At 45.2% G+C, this 13,984-nt stretch overlaps 1 protein-coding gene across 5 annotated transcripts in view; it reads right to left on the bottom strand.

Moving 5' to 3' along the window:
* The window catches only part of LOC121399055, a 44,666-nt gene that overhangs the window by 27,628 nt on the left and 3,054 nt on the right, over positions 1-13,984 (bottom strand). For 4 of the 5 annotated variants that reach the window (XM_041578864.1, XM_041578865.1, XM_041578862.1 and 1 more), the window contains exons 3-7: positions 8,407-8,495; positions 7,255-7,401; positions 6,461-6,529; positions 5,749-5,844; positions 4,692-4,760 (exon numbers count right to left, since the gene is read on the bottom strand). In XM_041578864.1, the coding sequence (XP_041434798.1) occupies positions 4,692-4,760; positions 5,749-5,844; positions 6,461-6,529; positions 7,255-7,401; positions 8,407-8,495 (470 nt within the window). Of the gene's footprint in view, positions 1-1,210; positions 1,500-2,115; positions 2,185-2,715; positions 2,801-4,354; positions 4,390-4,477; positions 4,555-4,691; positions 4,761-5,748; positions 5,845-6,460; positions 6,530-7,254; positions 7,402-8,406; positions 8,496-13,984 lie in introns of those variants that run through there. The other variant, XM_041578861.1, reaches the window with a different exon arrangement.

Raw genomic sequence — 13,984 nt, 5'->3', positions numbered from 1 at the left:
GGGAAACCACGAGGCCATCACCCATTGTCAGCGCAGCAGCGGAATGGAGAGGGAGCAGCCCTGGGGGGGGAGAGCAACCGTGAGGGAATAGATGAAAGAGAATCTACTCACATATAGCCGCACTGCAGGCCCTCTGCTCTCCCTCCACGGAGCGCAGGCATGCCTATGCGAGTAGTGTTTAGCCAGAAGGCCATGGACTGACTCCAGTGGGCATCCCACAAAGGGGGTTTTACTCAACAATACAGGTATCCCTGAATGTGGTATTGACCCCAATTCTTCTTAAAAGCTTGGAGCTTGTAGTTGTCCATCCTCCTTGGAAGCAGGACACTTAAAAACTGATTGGTTTGACTACAGTCTGGGGTTAAGCCACAGTACCTGGCACGCCCCCATTTTTCATTAACATAAGTGTCCTGCCTCCTGGAGGGTGGAGCTTAACCCCATAGTCCCTGTGTCCCCCTTGAGACAACAGAGAAAGTAACTTTTATTATGTTATAGAATGACCAACTCTAAGCAACTTTTCAATTGGTTTTCATTATTTATTTTGTATAGTTTTCTTGTTATTTTTCTATTTCTTCTGACTCTTTGCAGCTTTCAAATGGGCGTCACTGACCCCTTTTAAAAAAACAAATGCTCTGAAAGGCTACAACTGTATTGTTATTGCTACTTTTTATTACTGATCCTTCTACTCAGGCTCTCTCCTATACATATTCCAGTCTCTTATTAAAATCAGTGCATGGTTGCTATGGTAAATTGGACCATAGTTACCAGATTGCTTATAATGCAAATTGAAGAGCTTCTGCATAAAAAGATAAATAACTGAAAAAACTAAAATAATAAAAAATGAAAACAAATTGCAAATTGTCTCAGAATATCACTCTCTACATCATTCTAAAAGTTATCTCAAAGGTGAACAACCCCTTTAAGGATTATTTTTTCACATGTATTGTGTTCTACGTAAAATCCCTTTGTCCATAATAAATTATGTAAATGATGATGATGAAGTAATGTAATACAGTCAGTCCCCGGATTACATACAAGATAGGGTCTGTAGGGTTGTTCTTAAGTTGAATTTTGTATGTAAGAAACATTTACATGTACTTATTAAATGCAACTTAGACAGATGTTTGTCTCAACATAGTATTTATTTTTACCATTCTGTTCTCTGCAGTAGAGAACACATGCCAGAGGGGATTGCGACAGGTGGTTTATTAAAGCTAAACGCTAATAAAGGCCAAGCAAACCACAGTATGTTATTGTAATAGCCTCTGTTTGTAAGTGTGAGTTGTTTGTAAGTCAAATGTTAATAACTGGAGGACTTCCTGTACTGGTTTAGTACTGGCAATTTGCAGCTACAAAATCTGGTAAGTAGATTTGCTATTTTACTGGCTTAGGAAAAACCTAACCTTTCCATTCTCAAGCACTTCTGTATGACCATCAGTTCGAAGGCTGATGGAGGAACCGGCTCCTGACGCTGAGGTCTTTCCCTCTCAGGTAGAGGACTGTGGAAAAGGTGAAAGAAAATGGGTTACATTTCAGGGCTTTAAATACATTTATGGGATGTACAAAGTTAGAGAACATGTGCATACAGTAACATAACTAGGCACATCTGGGTGCAGAATCTCCACCTACCCCCACCCCCTGAACTGACCCTCCTACACTCTACTCCCCTGGGCTCCAATACCTTCCTCTGTCCTTCCTGATAAACCCTGTGGAGTGTGAGCTCTTGTACAATGTCCTGCACCATTGGTAGCTACACCACTATGCAGAGAGATCTAAATCTGTACAGCAACACCAATGGGCACATTAAGATCTGCATCTCGGCAGTTACTATCATAAACAGGAATGTCTCAACAGAGCCTGAGAGATCTCATAGTTGTCTGTGCATAATTCCTTTAAAGGATAACTAAACCCTAGCCCAAAGGTTCAGCATCTGTATAACAGTAATGAGTCGTTCCTTCACAGCGGCCACAGGAGCTGATTTTCTTTTTGTTGACACTGGGCTCTTTATTTCTAAGGGATCTGGATAAGGTCTAATGGATTCCCGCAACCAGTCACATTAGCAGCAGACTCGCTTTAGCAGTAGATTTCCTATGTTACGTAAGAGAAAATACTTACAAGATCTCAATGGGTTGCCAGTAGTCTGGCATCGTTAAACGTGGCAGTGGTGCCGTCAGGTCCATCGGTCTGTAATAAAAGACATTGTTAGTTAGGGATCTATGCTGAGTGCTGCCTAATGCAAAAGAAGTACATATTTTGTGGCTAAAGGGTAAAATTTAAGCTGAAAACTCGGAAATGCTGCAAAAATAACATTCAATTAGCTGGGATGCACTAACTACTTACTGATCCTCTATAAAGGGAATTTAAACCCAAATGCAAAATGTAGCATAATGAAAGCAAATTTCTTTAAAATTCTTTTTTCTATATATGATAATTGCAATTTTTGGTTCCATAAGTTATAAATGTAATTGCACTGAAAGCAATACATGTATTTATTCGTTGCACTGCCAGTCCTGACTACACATACCATTACAACATTGAAGCAGTAGTCAGCTCCCCTCCTGGAGAAACGTGATATTGGTTCAGACCTGTAACATTGCTGCAGCTACAATATATGGTAAATAGATTTGTATAAAACCATATTTTAGATGGAGGGGAGGCACTGCGCTTAGAATTACGGTGGAAGGCATCTCTGATGGAATTAATATTCTTACTCACCAGCATCTCTTGAAGATGACATACGTACAAAGAAAATTGCTGGTGGTGTTGGTGGTATGAGCCACTTGGTGGTTACGAGGGCCAACTGCAAAAAAAATAAAAAAATGTTAATGTAAATCACGTTTTTACTTTTAACAAAATTATATTCCTGTAGAAAGCCTATAACACTTTTAATCCCAAATCTGGTGGTTGAGCAAAACAGGGCCGGAATTTTTCTGGCCTACATGGTGGAGGGCCGATAATGGAAGCCAGTGATGACCACTCCTGTTTTTAAACCACACCCATGTTACCACAAGACCATGTCCATTTTAATGGTGGTAGCACATCAAAAGACATTGTTGAGATTTGTCTTTTCTTTTATTTTAAAGACAAGAAGCGATTGCCAGTTGTGAACGCAATATCGGGACAAATCTTTTGGCTCCGGATTCCTGTAGAATACAGGGAACTTTTGAGACATTTGGGGGACACAAAAGTTGGTGTACTTTATTCTATAAACGGAAGCGCATATCAAACCAATTGTTTTAATATTTTAGGGACGGAATCCCTTTGTACTTTGCGCATCCAGTGTTTTATTTTATTTTTGCGCAAGATCTATACTACTGTATATCTGAACAATGTGGGCAGTTTCAGTCTGGGCCTCAGGTGTGAACAGTACAGGGCTTTAGGGGTGTGAACAATAAAGGTGTCACAAGTGTGAACAATGCAGGGGAGATAACATGTATGAACAATACAGAGGATTACAGTCTGAATTTGATTAAACAATGCAGGGCCAGTTAATCTCTGTAGTGACACCGTTTAAAGATTACACATGGTAAGCAGACACAGCAGGCAGACTTTCATGTGGGGGGGCACACAAGGGGTCTGCAGGCCACCAGTTGGACAGCCCTGCCCTATTATATAACAATAGGAGCACCAGGGCAATTCTAATTTCCTTATAAATGCCCGTGTCTGCTCTTAAAGGAGAACTAGCCCCCTACCATAAACCTGTCATTGGGTACAAGACAGGTTCCTGAGGAAGCAAATCATAATAAATGAAGATTTTTAGAACTTTATGGGGCTTATGGTGGGGGGGGGTTAGTTCTCGTTTAATCTTTCTACAATGTGATTATAAACATTATACCAATGCATAAACTACAGATCCCATAATGCACTTTGATGTCTTTACTCACTATAAGGCATGTGATATTTAGCTGACAAATGTTGGGCAACCAGGATGTAGACTTTGCTCACTGGCATGTGGAAAGGGCCTTCATCTCAAGAGGTAAAAGAGTATAAGAGGCAACACTCTATTGATTATAATGTCATGATCAGGGCTGGTTTGTGAGAGGACTACAGATCCCATCATGCACTATGATTCCTTGGTTATATCAATACAGGGAAATCCTATTGCTTAAATATAGATAATAGCCACAATAGTACCCCAATTCCAGTTAAAAAAATCTTCATTTATTATGCTTTGCTTCCTCAGGAGCCTGTCTTGTGCCCAATGACATATCAATGAACAGGAAGATTATTTGGAGTGCTGATTCATCAACTATGGTGCCAACAATATCTATTATCAGAATGTGCATCCATCTTGCTTTATCAGATATTGATATACCCCTGAGTAAGCGAGAGCGTATTCATATACAGTACATACCTTGTGCCGTACGATGACACTGAATAACAGGGTTTCTGCAAAGAGAAAATAAAGAGTTATTCAAGTGAACAAATCAAGAATCCAAATAGCTCGTAGGCCATTAAAAGTAAAACTGATACTTACTGCCAACGGTTTCAATACTAAAGAAATGTAAGAGAGATGGAAAGGCCAATTTTAGCTTCCCAGCTAACCTCTGCGCTCTGTAACATCAAAGAAAGGTTTGTTACTCAAGTAAAAAGAAGTACTTGGCCCCCAAAGAAAGGTTCTGAGAAGAAGAGGGGCTGGAACCAGGAACAGACAATCTTCATGTTATCATCGTGCAGAGGCAAATACTTACTCTGCCAAAACAGTGTTTCTGTACCGTTGATATTCCTCTTGAGCGGCAGCTTCTCTCTCTAGCTCCTCTCTGTAAAGAAAACCAGGTTAATAAAGGATCTTAAAGGGGTGGTTCACCTTTAAAGTAACTTTTATTATGTTATAGAACGACCAACTCTAAGCAACTTTTCAATTGGTTTTCATTATTTATTTTGTATAGTTTTCTAGTTATTTTTCTATTTCTTCTGACTCTTTGCAGCTTTCAAATGGGCGTCACTGACCCCTTTTAAAAAAACAAATGCTCTGAAAGGCTACAACTGTATTGTTATTGCTACATTTTATTACTGATCCTTCTACTCAGGCCCTCTCCTATACATATTCCAGTCTCTTATTAAAATCAGTGCATGGTTGCTATGGTAAATTGGACCATAGTTACCAGATTGCTTATAATGCAAATTGAAGAGCTTCTGAATAAAGAGATAAATAACTGAAAAAACTAAAATAATAAAAAATGAAAACAAATTGCAAATTGTCTCAGAATATCACTCTCTACATCATTCTAAAAGTTATCTCAAAGGTGAACAACCCCTTTAAGGATTATTTTTTCACATGTATTGTGTTCTATGTAAAATTCCTTTGTCCATAATAAATTATGTAAATGATGATGATGATGATGAAGTAATGTAATACAGGCAGTCCCGGATTACATACAAGATAGGGTCTGTAGGGTTGTTCATAAGTTGAATTTTGTATGTAAGAAACATTTACATGTACTTATTAAATGCAACTTAGACAGATGTTTGTCTCAACATAGTATTTATTTTTACCATTCTGTTCTCTGCAGTAGAGAACACATGCCAGAGGGGATTGCGACAGGTGGTTTATTAAAGCTAAACGCTAATAAAGGCCAAGCAAACCACAGTATGTTATTGTAATAGCCTCTGTTTGTAAGTGTGAGTTGTTTGTAAGTCAAATGTTAATAACTGGAGGACTTCCTGTACTGGTTTAGTACTGGTAATTTGCAGCTACAAAATCTGGTAAGTAGATTTGCTATTTTACTGGCTTAGGAAAAACCTAACCTTTCCATTCTCAAGCACTTCTGTATGACCATGAGTTCGAAGGCTGATGGAGGAACCAGCTCCTGACGCTGAGGTCTTTCCCTCTCAGGTAGAGGACTGTGGAAAAGGTGAAAGAAAATGGGTTACATTTCAGGGCTTTAAATACATTTATGGGATGTACAAAGTTAGAGAACATGTGCATACAGTAACATAACTAGGCACATCTGGGTGCAGAATCTCCACCTACCCCCACCCCCTGAACTGACCCTACTACCATCCAATCCTCTGGGCACCAATACCTTCCTCTGCCCCTCCTGATAAACCTTGTGGAGTGTGAGCTCTTGTACAATGTCCTGCACCATTGGTAGCTACACCACTATGCAGAGAGATCTAAATCTGTACAGCAACACCAATGGGCACATTAAGATCTGCATCTCGGCAGTAACTATCATAAACAGGAATGTCTCAACAGAGCCTGAGAGATCTCATAGTTGTCTGTGCATAATTCCTTTAAAGGAGAACTAAACCCTAGCCCAAAGGTTCAGCATCTGTATAACAGTAATGAGTCGTGCCTTCACAGCGGCCACAGGAGCTGATTTTCTTTTTGTTGACACTGGGCTCTTTATTTCTAAGGGATCTGGATAAAGTCTAATGGATTCCCGCAACCAGTCACATTAGCAGCAGACTCGCTTTAGCAGTAGATTTCCTATGTTACGTAAGAGAAAATACTTACAAGATCTCAATGGGTTGCCAGTAGTCTGGCATCGTTAAACGTGGCAGTGGTGCCGTCAGGTCCATCGGTCTGTAATAAAAGACATCGTTAGTTAAGGATCTATGCTGAGTGCTGCCTAATGCAAAAGAAGTACATATTTTGTGGCTAAAGGGTAAAATTTAAGATGAAAACTCAGAAATGCTGCAAAAATGAACATTCAATTAGCTGGGATGCACTAACTACTCACTGATCCTCTATAAAGGGAATTTAAACCCAAATGCAAAATGTAGCATAATGAAAGCAAATTTCTTTGAAATCTTTTATCTATATACTGTACGATAATTGCAATTTTTGGTTCCATAAGTTATAAATGTAATTGCACTGAAAGCAATACATGTATTTATTCGTTGCACTGCCAGTTCTGACTACACATACCATTACAACAATAAAGCAGTAGTCAGCTCCCCTCCTGGAGAAACGTGATATTGGTTCAGACCTGTAACATTGCTGCAGCTACAATATATGTTAAATAGATTTGCTATTTTCAGTATGGCAGTTTACACTTATTTTCTGTAAATTACAGGGTAAGGTGGGGAAGCAAACTGCTACTGCTCTTTCTTTCTTCTGTGTGTGCCATTTTTATCTGAGCTCTGTCCAGATACAGACATTTGCCCAATAATCTCAGGATGAATCTCTTTGCCTTGGTGAGCTGCATTTTACTGGTTAAGTGATAAGGGCAGCTGGGGAAGGCAGTCAAGAGTGGTGGAGTCACTGCCCTGTGTTCCCTCTGAACCTAATCTGTGCCATCGACTCACCTTATTGGTGGCCCCATAGGGGGCATATTTAGCCAATAACTGCCAGAGGTCGTCTTTTTCTTCTGCTCCTCCATTGGAAACAGCAAGGAGGACACAGGTGGAGCTGTGGTCTTCATGTTACTCGTGAAGTGTGGGGTGGAGTACAGGCTGAAAAAGAGAAACCAGGTTATATTTCAGGGGTTTAAATACATTTATGGGGTTCAGAAGAGAAACCTGTACTTCAGGTTTCTCTGATGAGCTCTGACCAGCATATAAATATAGGCAAGACCTTTCTTCTTATCCACCCTAGTGTTCCACAGTCAGGAGGTATGTTTTAAGAGACTCTTTTAATACCAAAGATGTATTTAGCAATCCTTCTCAATGGCTATTGGAAGGAGGTACATAATAGTGTACTTCTATTGGAAGGAGGTACGGGTGGGTCAGGGCCAGAACTAGGGGTAGGCAAAGTAGGCACGTGCCTAGGGCTAAAAGCTGGTGGGGGCACCACGCACGTACCTTATCTGCTTCTTAGTCCCTGCTCTGGCACATGAGCACAGAACTTGTTTTAGCACATGCGCACCTGCTGGTCACCGTGACCGGTCGGGTTGCCTAGGGCGAGTGGCCTGTCAGGCCCGGCTCTGGGGTGGGCCTATAAATCGTTTCAAACTGTTGTGAGGTGCAGAGAGCAGAGGTTGCAGGTGCAGGGCAGTCCTGTCCTTACAGAGCCCTTTTTCAGACTGTGCCTGCAGCTGCTCCTCAACCTGCAAACCCAAATACAGGAAACGAGTAAGAAGTGAGTCTGCCGAAATGCCTCCCACCCATCATAAATACACTGCTGCCAAACAAACAGCACTGTATTCATAGGGGCAGCTGCAGGTCTCTGCTCTAAATCTTGGTGGGCAGAGACCTACAGCAATTTTCCTATATTAAGGGAGGGCAGGGTGCAAAGTGCAAAACCCAGAGAATTCATTTTGTAGCACTTTGCACCCTGCCCTGCATGTAGTAAATGACCCTTATAAATACTCATCACATACTCTATACCAGTTATCTCTGCATTTTGATGGAGCCACACAATTACATGCTATATATCTAGAATGTACTATAATGCTTTAGGAAACAGTAACACCAACAGCTGCAAAATATGTTATTATGTACTAATATTGCAGCACATACCTGGAATAAGATGGTCTCGTCTGTGGTCCGGGTATCCGGGCTCTATCCATCTCTTTGGCTCCGTCCAACCCAAATTCTGCTTTTGAGCGCTAATGAGGAAAGACCAATTCATTAGTGGTCTTTTGTAACTGGGGATGCAACTCAAATGGGCACATAGCTTTGATATAAACACTGATAAAACCATTTGGCCACTAGGGCCTAGAGATAAATCTTTATAGGGATCCCTAACCCCAAAATGAATATGGAAAATTGGTGGTCCCAGCAACAATCTGCTCTCTCCCTTGGACTAGGCCCAGCCTACGGCTGTCTGACACCTGTGTAATTCACAATTGCAGCAATCGCTACACATGTCCAATCAGGCCTTGTACCTGACACTGATACAGGACAGCAGTATTCTGTACTCTTGTGCCAGCTGCCCCTTTAATGGTGCAGAATGCGTCACTCACAGGTTCAAGGAGCACTGTAAAAGGATCTAGAGCATATTATGTTCCCACATTCTCACTCCTTATGTGGAAGAGGTGTGCAATAGGATGCAATTTGCTACCCTGCAGCCGACAGAGACAGGCGCAAGTCTTTAGTTTTACTTTGAAAGCAGCAAGTAAGTTGCAGGTAAAACTAGTCCCTTTTGTAAAATGTATAATTAAGCAATTGAATTCTTAATGAATCAGATGAAAACTGAGCATAGGACTGGCCAGATATGGGATGACTTTGACGTAGTTGGCCAGCTTAAATATATTGCAATATATGGACAACCAATCCCTGTTTTGTTTAAAGGGTAAGGCATTTTTCAGTAGCAGTATGCACAAAATGTCTCTGTCTTAAATATATTTATAATGGGTTGAGTGCAGAGGACTCTTGTATGTATCTATATGTATTTTGTGGTCACAGCCTCATTGCACCCCCGCCTAATGTTTTAAAAATTAGCGGTGATCACAACTTTCCCTCGTTTGTTATAGGCGCAAGTCTTTGCATCACATTATAGCATTGCACCAGCCAGGCATATTGTGTGCAAGAAAACTATAATCTGGATCTGTACCTTAGAAAGCATTCAGATCACTAGAATTATGTAACAGTATCAGTTTGACCATGTGGTGTTATTAATAAGATGGATTTTTGTCTTACCTGTAAAATCCTTTTCTCTCTTCATCGAAAGGGGGACACAGGCACTGGAGGGTTAACTTCACCTTCCGGGAGGAAAGGACACTAAAAACAAGAACTTTGACAGCCCTCCCTGGGGCCAGCCCGCCTATCCCAGCAGGCCACACCCCCACCAGGAGGCTGTCACACCCCAGAACGTTAAAAGTGTAAAAGATAACTGAGGAATTAACTAGAACTGACCAAGGAAGAACCTTGGGCTAACTTGACGGATGTCCACGCAACAAGGACAAAAAGGAGCTAAACACACTAGGGCTGGGGAGCCCCACCAGGAGGTGATGCTGGATCTAGACAGGACTGTCTAAGGAACCTTCCGCGGCTAAGCTTGAGATCGTAAGGGATGGGCGTGCCTGTGTCCCCCTTTCGATGAAGAGAGAAAAGGATTTTACAGGTAAGACAAAAATCCATCTTACTCTCTCATCTCAGGGGGACACAGGCACTGGAGGGACGTTCAAGAGCAGTCCCCAGAAGGGTGGGTAGATCAAGCTGAAGATTGCACAGCAGCGTGCAGTACCTTCCTACCGAAAACAGCCTCAGAGGAGGAGGCAACATGAACCTGGTAGAAGCGGGTGAAGGTATGGATGGAAGACCATGTGGCAGCCTTGCAGATCTGCTCCACAGACGCCATGTTCCGCGCTGCCCAGGAAGCCGCCAGTGATCTGGTCGAGTGGGCCGTGACCCTCAGAGGAGAAGGTCTACCGGCGATCTGGTAGGTCCGGTGAATCGTGGATTGTATCCATCTGGCAAGGGTGGTCTTGGAAGCTTTCAGACCCTTCCGTGGACCAGTAGGAATGACGAGGAGAGCATCACACCTGCGAAAGGATTCGGATCTGTGAACATAATATTTGAGAGCGCGGACCACATCCAGGGAATGCAGTGCAGTTTCCTTAGAACACTTAGGGTGTGGACAGAAGGATGGAACCACGATGTCCTGGTTGAGGTGGAAGGCCGATACTACCTTTGGCAGGAAGGTGGGTATGGGCCGGAGCACAGCTTTGTCCTGGTGGAAAATTAAGAAAGGCGAACGGCAGGAAAGTGCTGCTAGCTCGGATACTCGTCTGGCAGACGTGATAGCGAGGAGGAACACGGTCTTCCAGGTAAGAAGGACATCCGAGGCCTGAGCGAGGGGCTCGAACGGAGCACCCTGCAGAGCCGACAGGACTAGGTTGAGGTCCCAACCAGGTACAGGTGCCCGAATGGGAGGGGCGAGATGCGCGACTCCCTGCAGGAAGGTCCGAACAGGAGATTTCAGTGCAATGTTGAGCTGGAAAAGTACGGACAAGGCAGAGATCTGAGACTTGAGGGAGGCAAGGCGAAGGCCTTTGTCGAGGCCCTGCTGCAGAAAACCGAGAATGCGGGCCGTGCTGTAGTGATGGCCGCTATCACTCGGTCATCAAACCCCTGCCGTTTGAGGACTAAGGTCTCAAGAGCCAGGCCGTCAAATGGAACAGATGAATATTCGGGTGGAATACTGGACCCTGGCTTAGAAGATCCGGACGATTTGGAAGATGGATGGGCTCCGTCTCTGCTAGATTGACGAGATCTGCAAACCAGGCCCTTCTGGGCCAGTATGGAGCCACTAGCATGGTCCTGACCCCCTCTCGCTTGATCCTCTTCAGTATCCTGGGAAGGAGAGGTAGGGGGGGGGGAAGACGTAAACGAAGTGGAACGGCCATGGAGCCGTGAGCGCGTCTACTCCTATGGCCCTTGGATCCCGTGACCGAGACATGAAAAGCGGAGTCTTTGCATTGGTCCTGGAGGCCATCAAGTCGACCTCTGGCATGCCCCATTGGTCGGTCAGAAATTCGAACACTTCTGGGTGCAGGGCCCATTCTCCTTGATCGAGAGTTTCCCTGCTGAGTAAGTCCGCCGTCCAATTTTCCACTCCCGGAATGTGGACTGCGGAAATGGCCGGTACGTACTTCTCCGCCCAGGTGAGAATGCGCGAGGCCTCCTGCATGGCTCCCCTGCTGCGAGTCCCTCCCTGATGGTTGATGTATGCCACCGCCGTGGCATTGTCCGTCTGAATCTTGATGGTCTTGCCCCTGAGGAAGTCTGTCCAGTTAAGGAGAGCCAGGCGAATGGCTCGGAGTTCCAGGACATTGATGGGAAGAGATGTCTCTGAGGGGAGCCATCTGCCCTGTGCTGTCTGGCCCTGACACACCGCACCCCAACCCCGGAGACTGGCATCCGTGGTGAGGATGGTCCAGTGAAGGACTGTAAATGGCTTGCCCTGGTTGAGATTGGCTGGTTGAAGCCACCACCTCAGGGAAGTCCTCGTCGGAGAGGGGAGGGTGATGGGAGAGTCCAGACACGTTATCTCTGGGTCCCAGTGTGTCAGGATGGCTCGCTGAAGGGGACGAGTGTGAAGCTGAGCAAAAGGGATGGTATCTATCGCAGAGACCATCAACCCCAGTACCTGCATGCAAGATCTGAGAGGAGTGCATGGCGAGTCCGCTAGAGAGAGAATGCGGCTGCGTAGAGTTAGAGATTTGTCCGCTGGAAGAAAGGTGCGGCAGAGCTGGGTATCGAAGAGAGTCCCCAAGAATGTCATTCTCTGTGCGGGAACCAGGAACGACTTCTTGAAGTTGATGATCCATCCGTGTTGTTGCAGAGTCTGGATCACGAGGGACAGATCGGACCGATTCCTCTGGGCTGATGGAGCCTTGATGAGGAGATCGTCCAGGTAGGGGGTCACTGATACCCCCTGAGACCGAAGGAGGGCTAGAACTGGGGCCAGGATCTTGGTGAAGACCCGAGGAGCCGTGGCCAGGCCGAAGGGGAGAGCCACAAATTGGAAGTGCTTCCCCAGAGAGGCAAATCGCAGGTAGCGATGATGCGCCCGGAGAATAGGGATATGGAGGTAAGTGTCCTTGATGTCGACGGAGGAAAGAAACTCCCCGGGTTCCATTGCTGAAATGACGGAACGGATGGATTCCATCCGGAAAGAGAAACGTCTGAGGCAACGATTGAGTTTCTTGAGATCCAGGATGGGGCGTATTCCTCCGTCCTTCTTGGGGACGCAGAAGAGGATGGAATAGAATCCCTGCCGCTCCTCCTCCTTGGGTACCGGTACCACTACCCCCGCCTGTTGGAGGGCGGAAATGGCTTTGAAGAAAGCTGCTCTGCGTACGGGATTGGACGGTGGGGGAGAAGAGAGAAATCTCTCCGGAGGAGGGTGTCGAAACTCTATGGAATAGCCGTGGTGGAGCACTTCGTGGACCCAGGCATCTACGAAGGAGTGAGACCAGACCTGCCGAAAGGAGAGGAGACGCCCGCCCACCCTCTCGATTCGGGAGGTGGTCAAACCTTCAGGAAGAGGATGCTTTGTCGGCAGAAGGTTTCTGAGTTTGTCTGCCAGCGGACCAGGTAGGTCTCTTCCACTTTCCCCTAAAGGAAGGGGCGCTCCTTTCTGTGGTTGGAGTCTTAGCTTGTTTGGAGCGAAAGGAGCGAAATCGAGAGAAACGGCGATTAGCCGACTGCTGCTTAGGCTTGTTCTGTGGAAGGAGGGTACTTTTGCCCCCTGTAGCCTGGCTGATAATTTTATCTAGCTCAGTGCCAAATAGAACCTTGCCTGCGAAGGGAATAGAAACAAGTGACTTCTTGGATGTCAAATCCGCCGACCAATGTTTGAGCCAGAGGAAACGTCTGGCCGCTATGGAAGTGGCGGAAGCCCTGGCAATCATCTTCGCCGAGTCCAAGGATGCCTGGCAGAGGAACTGGGAAGCCTCCTTGAGTTGTTCCGCCAGCTGTAAAATAGAAGCCTGGTCAGAACCATCTATAACAGCCTGACAGAGCTGATCGGCCCAAACCTCTGAAGCGCGACTGACCCAAGCGGTAGCGAAGGTCGGTCTGAGGGCTGCACCTGAGGCGAAAAAGATGGATTTGCAGAATCCCTCCAGCCTTTTGTCAATAGGATCCTTGAATCCAGCCGCATCGGGAACTGGAATGGTGGTGGACTTGGCTAGACGGGAGATAGGTGGATCGACTGTAGGAGAGAGGCACCAAAGATCAGTGTCGTCCTTGGGAAAAGGATAGAGAAGGGCGAAGCGACGGGAAAGATTGATCTTGCGTTCTGGAGAGGCCCACTCATCCTTGACTACAGAGAAAAGTTGGTCATGTGAAGGGAACAACTTAGCAGACTTTTTCTGTCTCTTAAAAAGATCCGTGGAAGGATCGGCCGAGACAGGTGGAGACACGTTGAGAGTCTCAAGAACAGATTCGATCAAGCTGTCTATGTCAGAGATAGCTGCGGGAACCTCTGGTTCACGATGGGAATCCTCGTCAGAGTCCCTGTCTGAAATTTGGCCATCCTCTGCAAGTTCCGACTCCTCGTCGGAGTCCGGAAGTAAGGAGGTGTTAGTTGCCTTGCGTTTCCCAGCTACCCCTGAAGGAGGTTGGGAAGCAAGCTGGGCGAGGAACT

Source organism: Xenopus laevis, chromosome 9_10S (assembly GCF_017654675.1).
Source record: "Xenopus laevis strain J_2021 chromosome 9_10S, Xenopus_laevis_v10.1, whole genome shotgun sequence".
Taxonomy (NCBI): domain Eukaryota; kingdom Metazoa; phylum Chordata; class Amphibia; order Anura; family Pipidae; genus Xenopus; species Xenopus laevis.
Note: the sequence above shows the minus strand (reverse complement) of the source record. Positions and strands in the feature narration are given on the sequence as shown.